The 26,525-nt window shown below is 35.3% G+C and overlaps 2 protein-coding genes, 2 long non-coding RNA genes and 1 pseudogene across 6 annotated transcripts; 1 reads left to right on the forward strand and 4 right to left on the reverse strand.

Moving 5' to 3' along the window:
- Positions 1-207: 207 nt before the first annotated feature.
- LOC148204880 (receptor-like protein EIX2) lies at positions 208-2,834 on the reverse strand. The gene has a single exon (XM_088099868.1). The coding sequence runs from the start codon at positions 2,818-2,820 to the stop codon at positions 988-990; it is 1,833 nt and encodes a 610-aa protein (XP_087955994.1). The 5' UTR covers positions 2,821-2,834; the 3' UTR covers positions 208-987.
- Positions 2,835-5,487: 2,653 nt separating this feature from the next.
- On the reverse strand, positions 5,488-7,843 carry LOC148204881 (uncharacterized). Its single transcript, XR_015786900.1, has 3 exons — positions 7,632-7,843; positions 7,453-7,528; positions 5,488-5,812 (listed from the first exon to the last, which is right to left on the reverse strand). It is a non-coding gene; the product is annotated as an uncharacterized LOC148204881 (long non-coding RNA).
- A 103-nt stretch (positions 7,844-7,946) lies between these two features.
- Positions 7,947-19,592, forward strand: LOC148204882 (transcription initiation factor TFIID subunit 5-like). Of its 3 annotated transcripts, none has more exons than XM_088099877.1 (17): positions 7,947-8,021; positions 8,167-8,264; positions 8,361-8,417; positions 9,335-9,422; positions 9,509-9,618; positions 14,677-14,784; positions 14,989-15,140; positions 15,355-15,465; positions 15,551-15,620; positions 15,726-15,765; positions 16,781-16,945; positions 17,199-17,275; positions 17,974-18,090; positions 18,557-18,822; positions 18,946-19,041; positions 19,123-19,198; positions 19,293-19,592. In XM_088099877.1, the coding sequence occupies exons 1-17, from the start codon at positions 7,988-7,990 to the stop codon at positions 19,347-19,349; spliced, it is 1,722 nt and encodes a 573-aa protein (XP_087956003.1). In that variant the 5' UTR covers positions 7,947-7,987; the 3' UTR covers positions 19,350-19,592. The 3 variants fall into 3 exon arrangements, with proteins under 3 accessions (XP_087956003.1, XP_087956009.1, XP_087956013.1); XM_088099883.1 differs by having other exon boundaries at positions 19,126-19,198; XM_088099887.1 differs by lacking the exon at positions 7,947-8,021 and having other exon boundaries at positions 8,168-8,264; positions 8,361-8,391.
- On the reverse strand, positions 10,096-12,663 carry LOC148204883 (uncharacterized; annotated as a pseudogene).
- A 2,623-nt stretch (positions 19,593-22,215) lies between the features above and the next one.
- LOC148204884 (uncharacterized) lies at positions 22,216-26,190 on the reverse strand. The gene is made up of 3 exons (XR_015782484.1): positions 25,157-26,190; positions 23,408-23,544; positions 22,216-22,834 (listed from the first exon to the last, which is right to left on the reverse strand). It is a non-coding gene; the product is annotated as an uncharacterized LOC148204884 (long non-coding RNA).
- Positions 26,191-26,525: the final 335 nt, after the last annotated feature.

A 26,525-nucleotide genomic window follows, 5' to 3' on the forward strand; every position in this document is an offset into this window, starting at 1 on the left:
TTTGGAGCTCATGGAGGGCGCGAGGAGCTTGTGGGAACATCTCCTCCTCTTCCTTTGGGTCTCCTTCTTCTTCCATCTTCCATGTTTGTAAGCTTTAGGGTTCTCCATGTTCATCTTGTTAGGGATTAGTTGTAGCCTCTGAATCTTGTGTAATTTGTGAATGATTTGATTATATATATGCCTTTTCTATCAATTGCTAGTGTTCTTGTTTCCGATCTTAAAGCTTGCATGTAATGGGGACGTTCATGACTTGATTTTGGGGTTTCATGGATTATTGGGACGTAAGATGGAACCCAGAACTGAAATAGAAGTCCTTGTGGTTCATTGATTCTAGGGATGGAAGATGATTCACATGTTGTCTTAAGATCCTAATTCTTAATGCGGGTTTGCTTGTTAGATTGTCCAAGGGGTTGGAGTTTGATAAGGAAAACCTAGGCTCTTTCACCTAAGGGATTAGGGCTAGAGTGTTTTAGTGGATTGACTTTAGTAAATTGATAGAGAGGAGATGAAATTGGTTATACACAAGAGTCCATTGGTGAAACCTAACCTTAACAATGTCATTTCATATCATTTCTAGTCTTTTCCATTTCCAAGTGCCTTCAATACCAAAGTCCAACCTTGTAATTACTTGTGAATTTATGTTTCTGCACTTGTTTGTAAATCGATTTTATGTTCTTGAGTCTATATGAGTTGTTAATCACACAATTCTCTAGTATTACGAGTCTCTTGGGAAAACGATACCTGATCTTACCGGTTTATTACTTGAACGATTCGGTATGCTTGCCGAAATCGCCTAACAGTTTATTCATTGGTTCCTCTTTAATCTCATGGCGATCCAAGAAGCAAACTATTGCAGCACGGTCCTCATGTGAAGCTGAGAATCACGCATTTGCAGTAACATTGTGTGAAGTACAATGGATCTCTTATCTTCTCAAGGATTTACAAGTTGCTAAGCCTTTTCCTGTGACACTTTTTTGTGACAACCGCTCAACAATTCATATTGCTCATAATCCCAACTTCCATGAGCGTACAAAACATATTGAGTTGGATTGTCACATTGTTCGGAAAAAACTCAACCAAGGCTTTATTCATCTTGTGCCTATTCATCTTGCGACAATTTTGCAATGAGAGAGGAATCTCCCCATGTAGTTTATTCTCATGCAAATGGAGCGAGGTGAGATTAGATAAGAAGCCCAGTGATGGAGGTATCTTTCCTGATAGATTATTGCTTCCCAAGTGAACAGCAACCAAAGATTTCCAATTCTTCCAACAATTCGTAAGCCCTCCAGATAGATTATTCAATGATATGTCCAAATACAACAAATTGTTTTTCCCATTCGACACATTATGACCACATAAGAGGGAAGACAATTCTCCTGATAATGAATTATTTGATAATGAGACAAAAACCACATTTGGTGATAATTGAGGCAAGCAACCTTTCAAACCATTTGATGATATGTCAATGACTGTAGAGTTCAACAACACATTTGACATGTCTCCGTCTATCAAATTGCCTTCTAAGTCGAGTTCAATCACTGATGATACCCAATTCCAAAATTTGTCTGGAGCCTCAAATGATGAATTCCATATAGTTAATATTTCAAGTGATCGTTGTGTATAGAACCACGCAGGAAGGTTGGGATTTGAAAACCCAAGTACTAATTCCTCAAGTTGAAAAGGTGGAATCCAATCCGAGTCAAAGTCAAAGATTAACGTGGAATATGAGTATATATACAATAACTTTAATTTTGACAATTTGGCTAAATTTCTCTCAGACACAACTCCTGTCAATGGATTTGAGCTCACATCCAATTCAATCAAGGTTGATAGATTTCCCAAATTTGTGGGAATAGATCCTGAAAACTTGTTTATTCCAAGAATAAGAATTTTTAAATGTTTGAAATCACCTAACCAATCTGGAATGGGTCCATCAAAGTTATTGTCTTGCAAGATCAAGTTTTCTAGTTCTCGAAGATTTAACAAAGCCTTAGGTAGATGTCCTATTAAAGAATTTGACCTAAGGTCTAAATGATAAATACCACAACTAAGATTGAATAACCACTTAGGCAACACTGAGTTAAATTCATTTGCAGAAAGACCAAGATATTCGAGTTTAGTAAAATTAGCATACTGAAGAGACAAACTCAAGTCTTTAAGTTGACAACCACGCATTTTGAGGAATGAAAGTGATGGAAGCATAGTAACTAATTGAAGCCAATTAGATTCCATGCTAAGATCAATCTCATTGAGGTTGAGATATTCTAAGGAGGAGATGTAGGGAAGCCACCGAAGGTTGTTGATGACAAGATTATAGTTATATGATATATCAAGATGATGAAGAGTTGAAGAGTTGACACACTGACTATGAGAAGAAGTAGGTATAGATAGATTATGACAATTATGATTATGAAGATAATCAAATTGTAATGCTAAGAAGTCATTGTTTCCCAAATCCAAGTATTCTAAATATTTCAACTCTGCTAACAATAAGGAGAGGGGAATGGAACCTGTAAGACAATGTGATTTATCTTCTTCGTCCCTATAGCTAGGAAGAGTTGTAGAACAGGGGAGAGTGATTTGAGTGACTCTACTAGTGATGTTGCTACAGATGACTCCTTTCCAATGACAACAATCTAGTTGAGTGGTCCATGAGGAAAGGACAGCTGAGGGATCTGTAACTCCTTGCTTGAAATTTAAGAGAGCATGCATGTCTTGTTGGTTGCAACGAATATTGAAGCTGCAAAAGGCAGTGTTGAACATGATTCCGCATAGCAACCATACAAAAATGATTGCATTTTGAGAGAGAAATTTACTCATGATTTTCGAAAGAAATGAAGGGGACGATGTATTAAATATAATGGAGAGAAACTCTATTTATAGTAATTGGAGTCTATACAAAAGTTTCACATCCGTAATAATAGATTAAGATATAATGAAATTTTGTGTTAAACAAAAAAGTACAATTTATTGGCATTGCAACGACTTGACTAGAGAAACCGATTGTAACATATTGCTTGACAAAACGTCTCCTCACGAAAAGGATTTTGGAAAGACGTATTCATGTCAAACATAAATTATGCATCGATCCTATCATTCCTTATTTTTCTACTCAAGATTAATTTCTTATTTCTAGTTTTAATAATCCTTATTTAATGCTACTTCGGATAAACTAATATCATTGATTATTGTTTATATAAATGATTGGAGAGAAAAAAATAATCACACACCGGGAGAGGATGAGTTTTAGGAATACGTATTCATATTTTAAAAGTAGAGGAAATTATATATATATATATATATATATATATATATTACTTTATAAGGCTTCACGTAGTCATAGTTATTTATGTACACTGTACACATATTCAATATATTATTTATCTTTTATAACTTTGGTATATTTTAGTTTAATTTTATAAATACATGATCTCAAAATAGTACTATTTCAATTTCTCCCTACTCACTCCTATATCATTATATTTTAGTATTCCCTCTTTAAACTATTAAAGAGATAATATTTTAAGAAACATCTATTGTGTTGTGAAAGAATGAAATTTCTTGATATGGTCAATCTTGTCTCGAAATTTTTGGGTGTGTGTATGAGAAGTTTGATGTTCTTCTCGATTTATGCACCTATCAGGATGTCTCATAGAATCTTAGGACTTTACTGTCTATCTTGGCTTAGGTTATGATGTTTGTGTTTGCCGTGATATTGCTTTGAGTAATAAGAAAGTCCACGAGTTTTCATTGTTTTACGCTAGGTTAACCTGCTCCGGTCTCTTTAAGTTTTGTGTTAGGGGATCCGTTGTGGCTTTCATGCGAACCTCGTCGTGTTGGCAGGTTACACTCTGCTCGAAAATTACCTGGACCTTCTTCTCGAGAGTTAGGCCAAGGTCAGGGAGGTGATTTCTCGTTCTCCAGGTCAGTCATCTTTTGTTGGAGTTCTTGAAGGTCCGCCTAATGTTGAGCGTGTACGGCTACAAGCTCGACATAACGCTTGCGTTGTTCTTCGTTCTGCAGCATTAGCGTTTGCATTTAGTATTGAAGGATTGTCAAACTGGGTTGGATTCCATCTTGTGAGTTAGGCTTGACTTTAGGTGATGACTATGGGATGATGAGGCTGGGGAAAGTTTTACTAAAGTCTCACAGTGGGTGCTAAATGTTCTTATCGGAAGTCTTGAACGAGGTCATTTGGACAGGTGATATGATCTAAGCAACTTTGAAGTCCTGACGCGTACTTTTGAAGATTGGAATGTGAGGGAGGATCCACCAGTAAGAGAGTTTTAAGATCTACAAGAATATAGTAGTAAATATAAGTATGATTATTATAGTAATAGAGCATTTTCTCGAGAATACTAGTTGTACTTATAGGTTAACATGAATCATTGACCTATGCTGTAATATCAAATAATAACATTGAAATAATATATATCTCAAGTTGATAATAACAACCAAGTGGTACTTTAGTGTAAATAATAATCACAATGTCAAATTGACGAGATTTGTTTCAATTGCGTAAATATGTGAATATTTCTTCAACACATCCATTTCGGGCTAAGTAAATTTCGTTGAAGTGCATTCTTTAATATATTTATTAGGCTAAATAAGTACAAACTGTTTGAAATTGTAAAATGAATAGATATTTGAAAGTTCTGTTTTTTCAGGATTGTGGAATACGTATATTTCAGATACAGTTTAGTTTTTTCGAAAAAAGTTATATCTTTTAACGATAATTCATATCAGAATAATCGCGACTTATTAGTAGTTAACATTATCGTTGTATAGTGAACTTTTGAATACAATTTTGAACCATCGTTGATTCTTTCAACTTTTTAAGATGTTTAATATAATATAACAATGATTAAAAAGTGTTTTTAAAAGTCTTATTTGACTTTCGTCGAAAACCCTTTCAACGGTAGTAAGAAATTGTTCCCACTCTTAAAAAATATTTTTATTTTGATTTTGAACTTATTTTGAAAAGTATAAAGGTAATATACTTTTATTTGATTTTATCATGAAGATTTTATTTTTCATTTATTTCATATCTATCTTATTATTGGAACGCATCAACATCTCACCGATGAATGTAACTACAATGTATTGGAGATTTTTATTAATTGTAAATTTGAAATGAAAAGAGATAAGATGATGTTAAAGTTTTCGTTCACAAATTTTCGTCCGTTGAAATGTCAAATCCGTGTAATACTCAGAATTAATTGTTTGTTTGTCCGCGAGATATGAATATAGTAATAAGGAAAATGAATTTAATTAGATTTATTTGGCAAAAGGAAGAAAGTGATAATTTCTTTTCAAGAAGGAAATTTTGTGGAAGATATAAAATAACAAAATTAAAGTCAGATCCGTGGAAAGTAGGTGTGGAAAAAAAGAGAAGACACTAACTCCAATTTAGATATAATTTTCTTTCGAAAGGGAAGTTTGTGAATGTAACATCCCAAAATTATACAGTCAGCAACTATATAATAGAATATTCACATATATTAATATAGCAAATCAGTCTTACATAAGAATAATAACGTACGCTCTTGGCCGAACGGCCTTACAAAGTTACGCACAATAAAATGAGTGATCGTTACAAAACACGAACGAACGGTTTACAAAAATAATTACCGAACGTTCAAGTATTTACATAAAGCAAAACACGCTCACTCTGAACGATACACTATCTTAACTAAACTAAACTAATCAGTTAACCGAACGTCCTACTGTTCGGCCTTCACTTCAACTTCTACCAGATTCTCTTCAGCAATTAATCCTTCATCAAGTGTGTCCTCCAGAGAAGCATCTCCCTCTGTTCACATCCACACGGATGATCATTGGAAGGACAAGACGGACATACATATACAGACAACGCAAAGGAGAAACGAAGGGTAAGCTTATTGAATTTAATTCAAGTAAAACATACATTTCATACATATCAAACACATCAAATAAGTTACAACACATACGTTCAATTCATTCGTTAACTCAGTCAAATTCCTGATACTAGACTGACCGTCCGGACTGTATGAATTCTGTGTAGCTACGACGTCCGTGCACCCAGGTGGGATAACTGGAATACTCGTCAGCTGCCACCTGAGGTTAGTCCGTTCTGTCCAAGTTATAGTTATGGACTAAGACCTCCTGCCATTCCCACACATGACATACTCCTCTCTACTTGAGAACGAGCACTCACGGAATATCAGGATGACCCGCCAGCTAAGCTTACCACATTCATACTTTACAAATCTCAATTTTCATCCAAGAGTCGTTCCTCCCTGGAACGCTCGTTCAAAATCCACAAACATAATTTCATCTCTTGAACTGTTCGCACATCATAATACATCCTTTTATTAACATTTTCATTCTTTGTTCCACTTCCATAAAAAGACGAGCGTTCAATCCTCTTCATAACTAGGACGAACGTAAAAAACGAAACCGAAAGATATTGTTTTTCGAAGGGATAAAGCTGACGCATTTTGTGTGACGAACGCTATTACAATTTGAATCAGTTAAAGGAACTGACTCTAGAACAATTCAACTTATACTTAAAATAATTACCTTGCCAAGATTTCAGAGTCAATTCAACTGAATAAAGATACAAAAGACGAGTACTAAATGTACTAAGTACAATTTAGTTAGAATAATCGACTGCCAGTAAATGACCGAACGCGGTACGCGAATTTACTGAAGTTTAGGACGAACGCTATTTAAGTATTCGGACGAACGCTATTTAAGTTTTCGGACGAACGCTATGAAAGTGAGGACGAACGCTATTTCTGTTCGTTGAAAAATATTGGAAAGAACGAGCGTTCGGTATAGGACCGAGCGCTACTTATCACTTACACTTTGGGACGAGCGTTCGGTATAAGACCGAGCGCCACTTAAGACGTACGCTTTGGGTCGAGACCCATCGCTGATTCCATATCATAGAAATAGGATTTTACATAAGTTATAATGGTGAAGTTACGTTTTTAACAATATGACTAAGTGTCTGAATATATATTTTCAGGCTTCTCAAATCTCTCACACAACTCTCAATATATCTCCGTTTGGCCGAACGCTCAAACGTAAGACTAACATAAGAGGGCGTTCGTCCTCCACGAGAATTCTTTCCAAATAAAAGAATTCCTTTTCAATTGAACTTGACAATAACACCGAACGGTCAAAGACCGTTTGATGACGAACGTTCCATATCATATGAAAATTTATATTCAAAGTTTTATTTACATCAAATATATTCTCAGTATATACTTTCATGCATTCATCTCATCATACAGCTCATTTTTCAGTTTAATCAAACCATAGAACATTTCATTATTTCCATACATCAATTCAGGATCATATTCATATATCAAAAAATCTAATATCATAAATCTTACTTCATACAACACATAACGCACATGCAGTATAGTAAAATCATAAGAATTAAATCTAATAAGCTTCCCTTACCCGGATCAGTAGTGACGTTCTAAGAGAATGGTTTCTGCTTCGCCCAACTACAGTTTTCTACCCTCAACGATTTAATCTAACCAAAAGAAAGCATAAGAACTTAGTCTACACCCTTACATGCAGCTGAATTCTAGGTTCACATATAGCTCAGAAACGAGCGTCTAGGTTGGGGAACTTACCGGTTACAGAATCGGAAGTTGTTCGATTCAAGATGGAGCTCACGGTGTAGGGAACGTTCCTACGGTGCTGAAACGTGATCGGAGAAAAGGATGTTAAGTTGCAGAAGAGAGAAGGAGAAGAGTTCTAGAAAGAAGGAGGAGAAATGAAAAGTCTGAGTTTTGGAAGGGGAGAAGGTGCGCGTAAGAGAGTGGGAGATTTTCCAGAAAAATTCACTTTTGTTCAAAATCCCACTGTCAGACGGACGAGCGTCCCTCTAGTCAACACCTGCACCCCCACCACTGACTTCAGAAGTTTCCAAATTGNTTTGCAGCATGAATTACTGCGTGTGCTTTATCCAGTATTTGTCCATTGCTTCATGGATCTTGTGGCAAAAGGGCATCTTCAGGAAGGTATGAAATATTTCTTCACACAGACATTTAACAATAATTATTAATATTACTTTTTATGGATTTTGAAGTTCCTAATGTGGCAATCAATGCATCATTTGTTTTATGCTTCTGTCACATGATTTATGATTCTGTCGGATATACTCAGCTTGGAACTTTTTCAATACCTTTCGTGAGGACCATGAAATGTTGCACTCACGAGACCTTCAGAAATTGGAACTAGTTCTTTCTCCTACTCATTTGGAGGTTAGTTGCTATCTGAAATTGATATCTTTTATATGTTTCTTGAAGTTATTAGACTGCTAGCACTATATATAATCATTCAATATTCTTTTTTCTCAGGAAATGGAATTCGCTCATTCCCTTAGGCAGAGTAAGTTCAACATAAAGATATGTCGGGTAATGCCTTTATTTACCTGGATTAGTTTGTTAATATTCTTTAGTTGAACTGTTTCTCAGTTACTCGTTTCAGTACTCATCAGATTAAGTATATTTTTCAGTTAGTTTCATAATCCATGAGAAGTTGGGCAGAACTTTTGTGCCCTTTTTGGGCCTTGTTTTTCTGTATTTGACTGTTCTCCTGTGATTTTATTTTCAATATACACACATATCCATAGATCTCCACACTGGTAAGATATTGTCCGTTTTGGGCTAAGATCTCACGGATTTGCTTTTAGTACCACTCCAAAAAGCCTCTTACCAAAGGAGGTATCTTATGTGTATATAAACCCATGCCTATTTCGTATTTTATCCGATGTGGGACTTTGTTTGTACCCAACATCCTCCCCTCAAACAAAGGGTTATGGTTCTTCTACCTCCCCTATAGCGGAAGTTTTTTGTTTTTTTTTTTCCGGTCACCAGACCTGAACCATGGGCTCTGATACCAGATGTTATGTAGGTTCAATATACACACATATCCATAGATCTCCACCCTGGTAAGATATTGTCCGTTTTGAGCTAAGACCTCATGGATTTGTTTTTGGTACACTCCAAAAGGCCTCTTACCAAAGGAGGTATCTTATGTGTATATAAACCCATGTCTATTTCGTATTTCATCCGATGTGAGACTTTGTTTGTACCCAACACTCCTGTGATTTTATTTTCTATTAATATTGGTGATGCTTTTCTCTTCGGAAAAATGCTTGGCTATTAGCATTTTGATTTGCAGCTTCTGAATAAAGAAAAGAACCATATACGTAAAAACGAGTTTTGGCTTTATTTATAGTTTTGCTAAGAATTTTCATCACTGAGGTCATTACGTTTACGTTCTCTATACATTTAAAAATCTGATGGTTAATGTGTTGGACGTCTGGCAGTATTCCTATGAGCTTCTATTGCAACATCTACATAGTATGCAATCCACCACAATAATTGGTATTATCAATGAGCATATTAGCTTCCAAGGTACTTTTCCTCGTTTTAAGTGTGTGTGTTAATTCTGTTCATTTACTTTTCAGTTTTGCATAAATTTCATTCTTGTCACACTGCAGTTACAGCTGGGCAACCGAGCTCAATTTCTGATGACCCAGAAGCTGTTACCCTCAGTGGAAGCATCCAGGATGCAGTAAACCAGATAAATCAGAAAGAAATCCTTTGGGGGGTGAGTCCTTCAGTATATTCACAAAGCTAGACAATTTTATAAAATTATCTTCCTCTTTTTTGTTTCAATGCGTTCCAGTTTCTTAGTTTTGCAAGCTTTTGTTATAAAAAGTGTATTATAACAGCATCTATTATACCTAAACTTTCAAAGACTTAAAAATTGCTCACTTTTATCCATTTCACAATTGTAAACAATCAAATGAACTTTGACATCTGTTACATCCTTTGTCATAATTTCATCAGTGTACTTGGGTTCTGGAATACTAAGTTTTAATGAACAGACACTTTGATTGGGTCAGATTTAGAGTCATGACTTGTTTTCCAGAGTGGGAGCAATGACTCCAAAATTTGTAAAACTACACAATTTTTCTTTCCTTTCCTTTATTGTGATGTGTTGAAGGGGATTGAAGTAGCTGTTAGTTTCATTTAATAGTAAACAAAATTACTTGGTAAAAGCAAGGTCCTTTAGGTCGACTGACTTGTTTTTGAGTGATAGTTGATTATTGGATATGTACCCAATATGCTATTCAACCATGTAGAACTATCCATGCAGTGTAGGTGATAGGTTTCCGAAAGAGAAACCTAATCAAGAACGCTCCAAACACCACACGTAACAGGTACACAATAGAGAAAAAAAATTAAACTGAGTATTATTCACAAAAGAATGGTCTGTGCAACTACAGATACAAAGGGCTTAACCCCCTCCACATGACAAAGCCTGTCAACAATCTAACTACCAAAAGTCCCCCCTCCACTAAACAAACAACTATTTATACAACTCCTCTGCCTCCTATCCTACTCCCCTTTCCCATTATATCCACATATCCTATGTCCTAACATTACCCTCCTCTCCTTCAACAACCTTGTCCACAAGGTTGAACTCTGAACGCAGAATATTGATCCTGGATAGTCACCAGGTATAACTCCAATCCTCACAAACCCGAATTGTTGTTCTAGACGAATCCCAATGAATACCAGACTCAACATGTTAGCAAGCAAATGAATAATCCTAGCGTGTAACCAAATGCAAGTGACAAGTCTCCATCCTTGATGCCCGTTCTCAACATTATCCCACCGAAGGGCTCCCATCTTGGTCAATGTTGAAGAAGAAGGACCAAGCAACGGATTCTCCTGCCTAAGTTCGAAGGAGAACCTTCCAAGGAACTTGGCCACGCCGCCACCTTGGGGACCGAGGTTATTCTTGGGACAATTGTTGATGTACATGGAAATAACAAAAACAACAATATTAGCAACCACAAACATAGGAACCAACCATGATGTCCAATGGGTATCAGCTTCGTAAAGATTAGAAGACTCATGCGCATTGTAGTTTTCCTCTGTTCTGTTGTTCTTGGTTCTCCCATCGCCAGTCTCAAGATCTCCTCTGACCATAATTTTTTTCCTCTCGATCAAACCCGATTTCCAAGTCTCAAATTTTATTCTGTAAGGATGCTTTGTATCACGAGGTGGTGGCAGGCTTTCTCTCTCTTGAAACACCCCATAGTGCGCCTGCAACACTGTCTTTAATTCAGCTCGCTGTTCCCCTGTCAAATCCCCAGTCCACTCACCGCACCCCTCTTGCTCCACTAGGCCCAGATCCCACACTAGTACCCATGACTCAGCATCCACTAATTTCCACAAGGCCTTGGGTTCCACCAGCTGTCTGGAAAGCGCTGGATCACCCTTTACTATCACCTTCTTACCCTTCAACATATATTCCATGGACATCTCCCCCTAGTTGATCATAACCTTTCCAAGCTTCGCTAGCCATGCCACCCCCAAGATTACATCTACTCCCCCCAATTCGAACACGTACAATTCCTCCTCCACCGTGGCTTCCCCCAAATTTTTGAATTTTTTCGCAACGTCCACGATATATCCTCTTGTGACCATCCCCAAGGCTCACCGTGTATGGGTTTGTATCAGTTACTGCTAACTTCAATTCCTCCACCACCCTCCGACTAATATAGTTATGGCTGGCTCCACTGTCTATGAGGACCACCACTCTTTTTTCTCCAATTCTCCCTGTTAATTTCATGGTTCTGGTTGGTGTTAACCCCTCTGCTGAGCAAGCAGATAGTTCCATGGGCTTCGCATCCTGGCTCACGTCTTCTGTCCCTTCGTCCTCCTCGTCTTCCGCCAAGAGCAGCACCCGCAAGCTCTTCTCCGAACAACGATGATCTGGTTCAAAAGGACCCCTGCACCGAAAACATCGACCTTCTTCCCGTCTTTTAACAAATTCTGGATAAGGTAAATTTCTTACCATTCTCCCCCGATTGTCGCCTCCTCCGACGGTTCCACCTTTCTCGTTATTCGCCGTCATCGAACCTTCTCTTCGGTTCGACCCACTCGCCTTCGTTCCTCCTGAACGGTTCGCTGGCTGTCGCTCGACCTCTCCTCGAACGATGGTTGTCGAGCCTTGCGTACCCACTGGGTTCACCTTTAAGCTGTTCCAACCTCCTCCCCGCGCTTTGGATATTGCGTCTTCCACGTCCCGCGCGATCCTCACTGCAACCTCCAATTCTTGAGGATCTTGAATGCGGACTTGCCCCTTAATTTCTTCCCGTAGCCCAGCCAGGAAAAACCCTAACGCAAGTTCCTCCGATAAGCCTTTGGTCTGACCCAATAATATCTCGAAGCTCCTGGTGAATTCCTCCACCGACCCTTCTTGTCGCAGCGTCGCCAGCTGCTTGTACACAGTTCCACGAAATCCCCCTCCAAAACGATTTATCAACGCCGCTTTTAAGCCAGACCAAGAACGGTTCTTGGCTTTGTCTTTCCAGATCTTAAACCAATAACTCGCACTACCTTCCATGCTGATGTAGGCGAGCTCTACCTTGTCTTCCTCCGCCACTTTCTGTATATCAAAGAAGCGTTCCGCTCTGTTGATCCAGCTGTGTGGTTCTTGCCCTTCAAACCCCGGTAGGTCTACTCTTTTTCTCCAATTCTGTTGTATCCCCCCATTATCACGTGTCTCGTGATTATCGTTCACCGAACTATTACCCCCTTCAGAGTTCCCATCATGATTATTAGTTCCTCCACCCATTAGCCTCATCAATTGTTGCATGTCGTGTCGTATCGCAGCGGTCTCCGCCTTGATCCCTTCCACCGTGATCTCAAGATTCTCCAATTGTCCCTCCGTCTGGCTCCATCACTATCTCACGCCCTTCTTAATCCGGCAGGTCGGACCAATTGATAGGTTTTCGAAAGAGAAACCTAATCAAGAACGATCCAAACACCACACGTAACAGGTACACAATAGAGAAAAAAGAATTAAACTGAGTATTATTCACAAAAGAATGGTCTGTGCAACTACAAAGGGCTTAACCCCCTCCACAGGACAAAGCCTGTCAACAATCTAACTGCCAAAAGTCCCCCCTCCACTAAACAAACAACTATTTATACAACTCCTCTTCCTCCTATCCTACTCCCCTTTCCCATTATATCCACATACCCTATGTCCTAACAGTAGGTATGCTTACAAAGGAATAAACACTAATTTATTTTAATTGAGATTTGTTAAGAACTGAATTTTAAGCCTAACTCAACTCCACAAAAACCGGCTTGTAAGATGTGGTTTGCACCCACTTATATACTATAAATTGACCTTATATCTAGTCGATTTGGGACTTCCAATACACTCCCCTCACGCCGAGATATATACATCTCGAGCGTGACACTACACATTAATGGGTGGTCTGACAGTGACCCAGTGGTCTGACAGTGACTCAATAGTGGGTGAAGTAATATGTCCACAAAAATATTGCTAGAATAGACTCTAACCTGACTCTGATACCATGTTAAGAAGTGGACTATAAGGCTAACTTAATCCTACAAAACCGGCTTGTAAGATGAAGTTTGCATCCACTTATATACTATAAATTAGTCTTATCTCTAGTCGATGTAGAACTTCCAACAAGATTCATTACATATGCTCATGAAACCTAGAGAACTAACCTTTATATTTATCATAATCTAACTACTTGGTAATGAGGAAACTAATCCTAGAGGATAACCTAAGACATAATAACATATTTTACATATTCTAAAAGTTATCATTCAGTTTATAGACTATGTATGTATATATGCATGTATATATGTGTGTCTTGTGAAAAAGTCAAACTGAGTACACTGGGAGGAAGAAAATAACACATTGTATTTATGGTCGCAGCCTACAATCATAATAGAGGCTCAAAAATAGGAATTGTATAGACATTAAGGAAAATAATATTACATCAAACATAAATCTAACACTCTCCCTTAAACTAGAGTACATAAGTTATATCTCCCAAGCTTGGACATATAAGTTGAATTTAAGGCCCTTTCTAAGACTTGGTCAAGACATGTGCAAGTTGATTGCTTGAGATGATAAATTTGGTAGAAAATTCCAAACACGAATAAAATGCTAGTTAATCTCTATATATGCTTACTTCGTTCATAGAACATTGGATTGAAGGAAACATGAAAAAACTGTTCGATTGTCAAAATACAACTTCAGATGTTGAATATCACAAATTTTAACACTTGAAGTTGTATAATCTAGGAATGACAATGCGGGATGGGTCATGTAGGCCAGCTTGCAAGAAACAGTGCGGGCCAGGCTGAGTATTTTGAGCTGCTGACATACTTAGATCGATCATCATTAGAAACTACATTGAGAATAACTCATTAATGAATGTGATAAAATATCTTGGCCCTAATGTGCATACAGTATGACTAGGACATGGAACATAAAATGGACTAAAGTAGGAGTCACAAAAGAACTACGAAATGTTTTCCTAATTGATACTTGATACAATGGATAATTTGGAGAGAGTTGACATCATTGTCACAAAATAAGGATTACCTAACTGAAATGTGCATAAGGATAGGAGAGTCCATCATTGAACAAGCATGAGTAGAGGTATTGTGTTGATAAAGCCTGTGTGACTCGCATCTAGTGCCAATCATCCACCCCAAACTCCAGTTTAAAAATGTTCTTCATTGGATTCTTTAATAGAAATATTTTTCTGATTTAAATAATTATGGTCTGATTTCAATCTCTATTATTTCCTCATAGATGTTTGAAGATTCTGTGGAAGACCACATAGATAAGGCTGGGGCCTTGCTTTCAGGCACAGAAAAGGGTGAAGGCGAAGGCAAAGAGGGAGACAATGATGAGAGTAAGGTACATCTGTTATTAAAATGCACCCCTGACTCTTTATTTTCATGAATGCTTTTACTGGATGATCTGATATACATTTCTCAGAAGTTATGCACTTGTAAAAAAGTTGAGCATGAGTTCCATTTGAATTCACTTTGATCACCTTAATACTGCAGATTCTTTGATTGTCAAGAAGTGTTAATTGTTTTTCACTTGTTTCTCTTTTAGAAAAGGTCAATTGATGTAGGAAAGCAAGGTAATTCAGTAAAAAAGGTAAAAAAGGACAAGGTCAGCAGTGCAACAGGGAAAAATGCTAAGCCAGAAGCTAACACTATATCTGCAGCACCTCGCATTAAACCAGAGATACCCTTGCCCACAGTGTATTCTCTCAAGTCTTTTTTCTGTATAATTGGCTTTACATATTCTGTGTTGGTTGTTGTTTAAACTAGAAGATCATCCTATCTATATATTTTATTACAGTGAGAACTGCTGAGTCAAAGTTTTGCTCTATTAAATAACATTGAAACCACAGAAAAACATTCATTAAAAATTTGTAGTTCTATTATGTTAAATGTTGTAATGTTATTCTTGCAGTTCAACTGATGTAGAACTGTCTATCCTAGACGATTTAAGGAATCGTGTACAATTGAGTAGTGTTGCTCTCCCTTCAGTGAACTTCTACACATTTGTAAATACACATAATGGGTAATCTTTTACACTTTAGCAGAACAAGTTTATTTATGTTTGGTTTTCTGTTGGGTAACACTTAAGTTTTTGCTCAACTACCCAGTTTAAGCTGTTCATCAATATCCCACGATGGGTCATTGATTGTTGGAGGATTTTCTGACTCTTCCCTAAAGGTTCTTTCTGTTCATCCTCCTCCTCTTTCCAACCTTTTTCCCTTAACAGCTTTATCATACAAGATAATGTGAACTTGGATTTATTATTGTGACTTGTGTCTGCAGGTCTGGGATATGGCAAAACTTGAGCAACAATCCACTGCTCGTAAGTTCGTTGCTTAAATCCTTTTGTTTAGACCAAGCTGAGTAAATTTGTTGCATACTTTGCTTTATAAACTTGAATATGACTATAAACAAGTTTCACTCACTACTATTAATTGAGTATGATGGTTATCTGTAATGTGCTCCAAGGTTCTAATATGACTTATCAAAAAACACACTTTTTTAAGTTTCTTATATGTATATGTATGTGTAAAAGTGTATGCAAAATATACAGTAGCATAGCTTCCTCATGGTGCATTTTCTTTTAGATTTTTTTATATTAAGAATTTGTAAGGGGTCAAAACTTGGTATAAAACGTGAAGTAAAACAGTGGATGCTCTATATTTTTCCCTGTAAGTAATTGGACATTTTCTATTAAAATGTTTGGGGGATTGATGAATCCTTTGGTCTTTTTTTTTTCTGGATTGTGCAGTGGATCTTAAATATCATTTAAGAGAGTGATGTTACTGTAATACACACACATGCATGCAACATATACAGTAGTAGCTTCCTTCATGGTGCGTTTTCTTTTAGATTTTTCCTTAAAAAGTTTTAGGGGAAAAAACTTTTGGCATGAGAATGTGATGTAAAAGAGTGTGGGTGCACTATTTGGCCCCGTAATATCTTTTTATTGGAAATGTTCTCTTGAAGTTTTAGGGGATTTATGTGATTACTCTGGGTCTTTTTTCTGGATTGTGTAGTGGATCTTAAATATTGCTTGAGTGATGCCACTGTAATTTGTATGCAATGAAATCCATCACTAATATGATTATAATCTTGATCAATCTTGTCCACCCACACATAAAACTGGCTTCTTGAACTCAAATATCATGTCTAATGTTAAAACATTGGGGTGTCTAAAAATATAACTGTTGTAGTTGAACGAAGTCTACACTGAGTTCCGGTTTAGCTAAATTTAAACTGATTGAGGCAATCTTTTAAGTCTTTAGGAATTCAATATGCTCAAATATGAGTTTATCTGTTTGCTTGCTATAATAGTTCAGTTTTTCTATCATCAGATTTTTCGCAGGGAGGGAATGACATGTCACAGAATGAACAAATTATTGGGCAAAATAGTGGGAGAAGACAGTATACATTGTATCAAGGTCACTCAGGTCCAGTCTATGCCGCCACTTTTAGTGCTGCCGGGGATTTTCTTCTTTCCTCTTCAGCAGACAAAACAGGTAAGTTAATTTGATCCCATTTGAGTGATCCATTGTTCTTTCAGAATTCTGTCTTCACCTTTGACAGTTTACTTTGTTGTTTCACATTCAAGTACGTGAAAATAGGGTATACTTGACAACTCCTAAAAGTAGTTTTTTATCAATTGACAATGTTAAATAGTTTACATTGGCAGTTTATAGAAATTAAGGTCTCTGTATATTTGTTGTATTTTTAATTCTGCAGTCTTATTTTGAACCATGAACGTTAATGCAGTTCGACTATGGAGTACAAAGCTTAATGCCAATCTTGTTTGTTACAAGGGTCACAATTACCCTATCTGGGATGTTCAGGTAAACTTTTATCATCTAAATCTTTCTAACTTCTATAAACTCGAGGGTAGAGAAATATTGAAACTGTGTTTCTCAAACAGTACGAGTACTTTATTTATATTGAGAAAAAGTAGTCAATACAATAATAGAGGAGATTTGATATTTTTTAATGATAAAGATATGATATGGGAATGACTTAAAACATCCTAATATATAACATTCTCGGTTATCTAGGCTCAACGCCTATAATTGTAATGGATGTCATGACATTGAACAACTCTCCATATACTCTAGGGATAATTAAATGTAATTGACGTGGGGCTGCCATATGATTTTTAGAGAAGTTGTATTGTTACAGAAAAATTATGTAACAACGAGAGATGAGAAAGAGAAGAGAGATACTGTGGGACGAGATGGTTGATGGGATGAAGAGAGAGAAAGTGAAAAAAAAAATGTAAAAGATGTAATATTCTTAAAGTAATATGCAGTGTATTCTCTTCCAAATATACACCCTGCATCTTTGTTCAATACAAGTATGACCGTATCTTTGGGAATTCGTTCTCTCAAGTTTTATTTATGAAGCTTATGAAGATTTTCTTCCCTATCCAATGGATGTTTTGTGTCTCTTCTTTCCTTTTGTCTCACTCTATTTAATTTTGAGCCATTACTGTCTGCATTTACATTCTAGACTACTACATTATTTTTTTTTTCTGGTGCAGTTTAGTCCTGCAGGGCATTATTTTGCCAGCTGTTCACATGACAGAACTGCCAGGATTTGGTCTATGGACAGAACAAAACCTTTAAGAATAATGGCAGGACATTTGTCCGACGTTGATGTAAGTTCTTGCAGTTAATTTTATTCCAATTGTGCCTGTCCTAATTTTCTTCATATTTATATCATCCGCTAGTTGATTTCAATTTTTTTATTTACGCAATGATTGCTCCAGAAGTTCATACACGTACACAAGTTACTTCTGTTACCTTATGTTAATGTGCGACGCACTGCATTTTTAGAGTAACACACCTTATACTAAATTAATGTGCGACGCACTGCATTTTCCTTTACATTTAGCTCCTAGATATTTGAACCAATTGACAATCTTGCATTTATTTATTATTTTCTTTTATAGGGGAAGGGGTTCATGATTGTGCTGACTGTTTACTCATTCCCTTTCCCCTCTTTTGTCTGTAGATGGATTACTTTTTTCCTCAAAAAATCATGTTAAGTCACTTGAAGAATATTTTCAGTTATTGAATCCTTATTAATCATGCATTGTTTACCTGTTCTTCTATCTCGTTTAGTGTGTGCAGTGGCATCCCAACTGCAACTACATTGCTACTGGCTCCAGTGATAAAACAGTTCGACTGTGGGATGTACAGAGCGGGGAATGTGTTCGGGTTTTCATTGGTCATAGAAGTATGATTTTGTCTTTGGCAATGTCCCCTGATGGTCGCTACATGGCATCTGGTGATGAAGATGGCACAATCATGATGTGGGACCTCTCTAGTGGCTGTTGTGTCACACCTCTTGTCAGTCACACTTCATGTGTCTGGTCACTCGCTTTCAGGTGATCCCCACAAACATCCCCACTCAACATTTTTTCTTGATCATAGAAAGGAAATCAACAGGTATTTTAGGTTGCTATCAAAGTCTTAACATCGCTTCTGTTCTTTGTTGTTGGATGTGTCAGTTGTGAAGGTTCTCTTCTAGCATCTGGATCTGCTGATTGCACAGTCAAATTTTGGGATGTAACTACGGGTATAAAGGTTCCAAGGAATGAAGAAAAGTAAGTAGTTTATCTGACGAACCATCTCTTTAGGAATTTTCTTTTCTAATGGAAAAACTGAGCTCGTATTTTTCACATTAGTAGAAGTGGGAATGCTAACAGACTCAGATCATTAAAAAGCCTGCCAACCAAATCTGCTTCAGTTTACTCTCTCCAGGTACATTCACTAATTACCCATTCTTTGTTTCATTACCCATGGTTAGTCTTGATTCAACTTTATAAAGATTTAACTGTGTTGTGCTCCGGAGCAGTTTTCTCGCAGGAATCTTCTTTTTGCAGCAGGAGCTGTTGCAAAAAGTGGTTGTTAGTATGTCAACAAATTTTGAAGTGGCAGTTCTGACGTAACACCAAAAAAACCTAATGTTGTGTTGTACAATATTTTTTATTTGTAAATTTATTAGTAAATTGAACTGATATTATTCCCTCGGCAAGTTCTGATAATACAGGCTATTTGATAATTCCCCATTCATAAATGTATGATATATATTGTAAAATTATTCAGAGATAGGATGAATTACTCTTAATGCTCAATTTGCTGCTTTACATCCTCATATGTGACCTTGTTTAATATTTTGTTGATATTGCTGCCCCTAGCTTTGAATGCTGCTAGGTTCAAAACTAGATATTATTTTGCCGTGATTATTGAAGTAATGTTACCATTATAGCAACATGGAATGGTACCCCTTGTTTATGATTAGTGCTGTCACTAAAACTTGCGACAACGTGTGTTTGCATTCTGATCATGTTATTTTATTATTAAGTTAAAATTATTGTTTATATTAACTTTAGTTTTATATTATTAATAATTAAGCATAGATAAGTGATTTATTTAAACAATGCTATTTTTTTAGCATCTTTAATTTAACGGAAGAATATTTTCAAAATAGTAGAATCTTCTGGTGAAAAAGGTATTATAAAAAAAGTATTATATACACAAAAGAGTAATTTCGGACAAAGTATTATATACCAAAAATTTAACAGTTAAATAATGTCAACATAATGTGAAAAAATGTTCACAAAATTAGATTTGCACCAAACAATGCCATAGGATTTCTATCAATTTTTCTTCCGATTTGAAACTTAAACACATATTTCTTGTGCTGATCTCAACTACATTTTAGTTAAATTCACCACATTAGTTAGTCGTTTTTTTAAATATTTTCTGAATAAAATTTGGTACCACTAAACGGTATTAGTTTTTTTAATTAACGTGATTTTTCATATAGTGCGCATATATATATATATATATATATATATATATATATATATATATATATTACAAAAAGATGTTAAAATTTTGAAACTTGTGCCCTTTACTCAAAGAAATCACTAGCTACAATATTACATGAAAAAGAAACCTTGCATTAGGATTCTACTGTACAAACATTATATGTATTAAGACAGCATAAAACCTTCAATAATTGCATCCACTTCTAGGTTAGAGTGTCATTACACATTGTTTAGTTACTAGATTGCAGCAGGTAATAATAGTTTAATAGTAAAACTAGGAACATAAGTGGTTTATGTCAGGTGTGGAGGAAGCATGTTTGATTAAGGGATGCATATTATGAATAGAAAAAGGAATCAAAGAATCAAATCTCTGCATCAAAAGTGCCCATTATACCCTAATATCCAAAAAATAATCATAACATATATACTCTTTGATGAACTTTTCATACTTTTAGGAGAAAAAATAGTATCATTTGTATAAATTAATTTATATATTAACTAATTTGATTTTGGAAAATTTCCTTATTTTTATTTTTAAAAAGTGTTTATGAAAAAAAAATCAAAGTCAAATTTGATGAGTACTGACAAACGGGTAACTATTTGTCAATATATATGTTAAAACACATTCTTTAGAAGTTAATAAGACATTGCAAACATTATTAATGATTAAGATCATCAAAAATATACATTGTAAATACTTCCTCTTATATGAGTTTTTGTTACTTTTAATAATGGATATTATATTAGAGATGAAAGCATGTATTAAACAGTATTTCGTTAATACTCTTATACACAGCTTAAGATTGTTTGCATAAATTTTTCTACAACTACTCACAAAAGCAAAAATTAATAAAATATGCTTCCTAATAAATTATAATTAATTGATACATGAAATTTTATAACAAAGATTGAATTAGTTTCTCTAAAATAATATTTTTATTTTACACATAAACTTGTAATAACTTATGGCACTTATATTTATACACTCAATCTTGATAATAATGGTTGAACTCGATAATGCCCCCAAGAAGATAAATTGACCACTTTAATTAACAGCCACACATTTTCCAAATGCACAAAAGAATATACCCCACAGATATATAGTTGACTTATATCATGCTATAATCGAACTTTTAAAATAGATTATTATTATTATTATTATTAATTTACTCATTGAAAACTGGAGCTTCCAAAACGTATAAGCATAAGTATTTATAAGTATTTATGCAAGGGAAAAGAGAGAATAATTTGTCCCATAAATAGTAAAATTTGAAAAAATTATCAATACATACTAATCAGTATTAGTTATAATTTAAGCAAAAGTATTAAACTATAAAATAAAATAAAAAAAAATCAACCAAGAACTCCAAAAAAAATTTAACTTGAAGGTTGCTAAAACATCATCTGCAAAATGTTTCCTCCCTTCATCCAAATTCATAAAAACATGTAAAGGTTTTCAGTAACCACATTCCCACCCTGTTCAATCGATTGAGTAATCAAATTATGATGGCAATTCAAATTTGGAGTTTAAATATTCCCCAAATTATATCATAAATTTGTATTCATTTTCAAGTCTAGCACATGAACTCAAAACATTATATGAAAATATATATCACTCCTAGCCATATATTATTAAGGCAGACACTAATACAAAGCATCACAAGCATCTTCCAAAAGCTGTCTGCATTAAAGATGCAAATTTACTATGAAGTTTGCATATCAGCAGGCATAATAATCAAGAATGACCACTAAGATCATATTCTCCAAACATGTAAAACACAATATTTCATATGTAGAGAAAACATTACGGACACAAATTCAAGAGAAAAAAAAACCTCCTTAAAAGATCAAACTACAGTTTGGAAGTTATTCTATATCAAAGTAAAAAAAAAAAAAAAAAGTGTCTTGCATAAAGCAAGTATACCTTGGTGAAAGTCATGTATATGCTCCAAACAAAATAATATACAATTCAAGAAAATTGATATATCCAATATCATACATAAAAACTGCTAACTGTGCTTTCAGTGGAATAAACAATCTCGTCTCCAATACTCATTTCTTTTTTGGCTGTGTACGCATTTATATATGTTGAAATTCTTATCTGGACTGTTTCTAATGTCATGTGTGATGATCCTAATGATCATTAAAAAGCTTATTTTTTTCGTAAGAAAAATGTATATTAAATATAAACTACCATTTCACTGCACAAGATTGCAGAAGAAAGGCATTCACACAACTACAAAAGCAAATATCTCCAAAACAATCGTGAAAAACAAAATGCAACCATGTGAGAAAATAAGAACCCCTGCATAATTTTCTCAGCCTACCCTTTAACATTCTTTCCATTATAATATGGCCTTCTAACATTCGTTTGAGTCAGTACCTCAAAGAAAAACTGCTCTTGAAGACATAGTTATAAGTTATGCAAAACTTTACTCATTATGCAGTCACAACACCTCTGTAGCAGTATTGGAGAAAATTATTCACCTTCATATAAACATTTACAAAGAAGATTCCTGTAAGCACACCAGTGATTACAACAGATTATGTGGTTTTTAGGCATCTGCAAAAGTAAGGGACAAAAGATGAAGAAAGACATTAGAGGAAATTGTCTATAATATACTCAGCCTAAAGCCCTTTGATGCATTGGATGAGACTTTTGTTGTTGTCTTGTTCAGATATATTATAACAGCAGTATACATACATGTTTTTGTAAATACAATAACTTAATCAGTATTCAAAAGTCATAGATATAGTTCTTAAGAACAATCTATTCATCTAAATTATGGTTGTGATTAATCCATAACAACAAATGATCATAATTATTAATCACTTCAAACAAAGTGAAACCTTTCCATTATATACACTATTTACTGCTGCAAATTTATTTTGGGTTGTCTTTGTGCAAACTGGGTGTGTGTATTCATATATATTGTCTCTATCAGTATAACTATAAACTGATATATTACAGAAAGAAGTGCAAAAAGGTAACTACAGAAAAAATATACCAAAATTAGTCTTACGTCATTTAAACTAACGACTACAAATTTATCAGAAAAGTACATAAACCAAACAGAATTATGGACCATCAATCAAATCACAATAATGTAAAAGTTGCACAAATTAGCCAGTATACCTTGACAGAATCAGGAGATTGTGTCATTCATTCGCCAGCATCTAAAATTCTTCCAAGCCTATTAGTATCAACAAGATCGATTTCCAATGAATTCAACCAACTTAAAATCATAAGATAATTTGATGCACTGCTCAAAACTGCAGTAACATTGATAAATGAATATCCAAAATACAAGATACATATTACTGAATGAATATCATTATTTTTCAATATCATTCCGGATACTTAATATAAAACTTGACAAAGCCCCAAATATTTCATTGTGAATTACATATATATATGTGCTAAATCTACTACGGTCTGTAATTTGGTAAAATAAATACTTTCAGGGATTGCAGGGATGGTCTCAGGAAAAATCTACTATAAAGCATCATAAGGACTTGGTCTTTGATATTTGTTTTAAGAATTGGAAACAAAAAATATGAAAACTTGAAATCCAAAAACCAATCAGTGATGGATTTCAACATTATCATGAAGCTAAACTTATCTGAAGAGAATAAGGGTGTGAATGGATAACTTCTCTATAATCACATACAGGAGAAAAAAAGTGAAAGATGGCTAAATTAAAATTAATGCATGTTATAATTTTAACAATTAGATTATGAAGAAGCTGTTTTTTTTTTGTGTTGGAGAAGTAGTATATAGACAGTTTATCCAAACATATCTTTAAGGCTGTTAGTTTTGCAAAGCTGTTATAGCTATACTTTTATATGTTTATGAAGATGTAGGACCAAACAAGCTGAATTTGTCTAACCATTGCACGTACAACTGGAATAAAGAGTTTTGATTGTTAAACCTTTTCAGTAACAAATTGATATGTGCTTCTTGTCCAACACAGCCACGATAGAGAAATACCAGCACTCTTTCAATATCATTGATAAAAAGCAATCACAACAAGTGGATATTTCACTGTTATAAGAAAGGTAATATGCTAGTAATGTCCATATAACAGTGACAACTAAGAAGATTCAGTTTATGCTTCTATCAGCTAAGCATCAAACTCAATAAGAAAAATAAGATTGCAAACTGTTCATATAAAATGCATGTTTATCAGTTTATCAAGATCTAACCAGAACCTTAACACAGTATTAGAATCCATATCAGAAGAAAAAACCAGAAAAAGAAAAGCAAAGTAAAAATTTGACCAAAAAAAAAAGACAAAAAGTGGCTCACTACTGGGTTATTATTCTGACAAGTTTTGGTGGGTAATGATAAACCCTATATTGACGAACCTAAGTATAGGGTTGTTTGCTAAGAATCAGACCACACAATAGTACTGTTTTGGAGATTCTAACTAATTAAGCCAAACACTGTTTCAGGTGAGAACATTACAGCAATGAACAAGTTGATGGCCCGCATACTCTATATACTTAAAATATGAAAGGCTATGGAATCAGAAAAACGATAATAGCTAGCTAGATGCTAGAAAGTGAAAACAACAACAAGTGTGGACCATACTATGTAGCATGTATGGTCCCTCCCACTCGCTAGCATACAAATACACATAAAAAGATAGAAAACGGTGCCCCTCAAGGTCTGCACAATAACCAGGGCACCTTGTGCAAGGTAATGCTATCAAAAGTCACACTTATCCGTTTTGCAAGGACTAATATACTATAAACCATAATAAAGACAATCAAAGAACACGTATGAGCCTGTTTCAACCGATTATAGTAGCAGATAAAATAAAACAAAATACAAACATACATATTAGCAAAACACCAAAGCCATAATATAACTTTTACTCACTGTTGAATAATAGTGAAACAGATAAACAACCATGTAATTGAACTGTTTCAGTGAGTGAGAGAGAGAGAGAGAGAGAGAGAGAGAGAGTGAAGATGATGTGGTTTGGTTTTGGTTGATGGAGCAAGGAGAGTCGGAGAATTTTCTGGCACCGAAAACCGACAGAAAGAGTAGTGAGCACACAAAAGCAGTGATATAGAGTTATATCATGTGCCTCTTTGTGCTCACTCTCTTCTGTCAATTTCTGTCCAAATAGAAGGAATTAAAAGAAACTAAGTACACATACAATAGCATCCCAAATATGGAAAGTTTCACAGACAAAAGGTTTGGAAAAATCTGAAGGGAAAAACAAAAGCCACACAACTGAGTCAGATCTGAGGAGGAAAAATGTGACATCCATATTAAAGGAAAACTTCACGAAATCTGGAGCTAAAAAGGTGGAAAATCTAGGATCTGACATGCATGTTCTCAGAGGAACACAATTCTGAGAATTTAGGGTTTGTCACCAACAACCTCGGTCCGACAAATAAGGGCACAAAGAAGGAAAACAAACCCCAGAAGACGAATCAAGAGATAAGGAAGAAGATGAAATGGTTCTGAGAGAAGATAAAAGAAGAAAGAAAAAGGGTATGAACACCATAAAATAAACTGGAACCAAAACCATGTTGGGAGACACAAAACTCCTTCTCTCTCTCTCTTTCGGTGTCTGACTTTCTGTACATTGAGTCAGAGAGAGTCATGCAAAACGTAGAGATGACAAGTAGCAAGCTTGGGAGATGGGTGTGACAGATCTATATGCATGATGGGGTGTGAGAAACTGAATAAATAGGTGAAAAAGTGATGAGTTGAAATGAAATGAGGAGTGCAATTTGTTTTTGTGTGTAGGAGCAGCAAAAGGGCAAAGATCTTATCCTAACAATGAAAATGGAAATTGAAATGGAGCAGCCTTTTTGGTTTTGGTGTGTGAAGTGTGTGGAAGAGAGTGGTAGATATATAGTAGTTTAATGGTACACTCAGAGAAAATGGGGTTTGAGTTTCCCACTTACGCTAGCAAAATTATCATCATTATCATCACTCTCTACCACTTCAAACCCATTCTCTCTCTCTCACTCTTCTCTTTTTGGGAACACAAATAAAACCAACACAAAGCTTTTGTCCACACATTTCCTCATTTCATTTCCTTTCTTCTTATTTACTCATAAATCATCTTACCCTTTTTCTTTTATCTCTTATTTCATTTTTTTCATTTCTCTCTAACTATTCATTTTTTTCATCCTACCCCACTCTATTTTTGCCCTACATTACCCTTCCTATCGATAACTTTAAATCTTTCTTCAACACACCCTCTCACTACTTCTTTATTTCATTTGTA

The sequence above is a fragment of the Vigna umbellata genome, chromosome 1 (genome assembly GCF_029865625.1).
Source record: "Vigna umbellata cultivar VRB3 chromosome 1, Vumbellata_1.0, whole genome shotgun sequence".
In the NCBI taxonomy this organism is placed as follows: Eukaryota; Viridiplantae; Streptophyta; class Magnoliopsida; order Fabales; family Fabaceae; genus Vigna; species Vigna umbellata.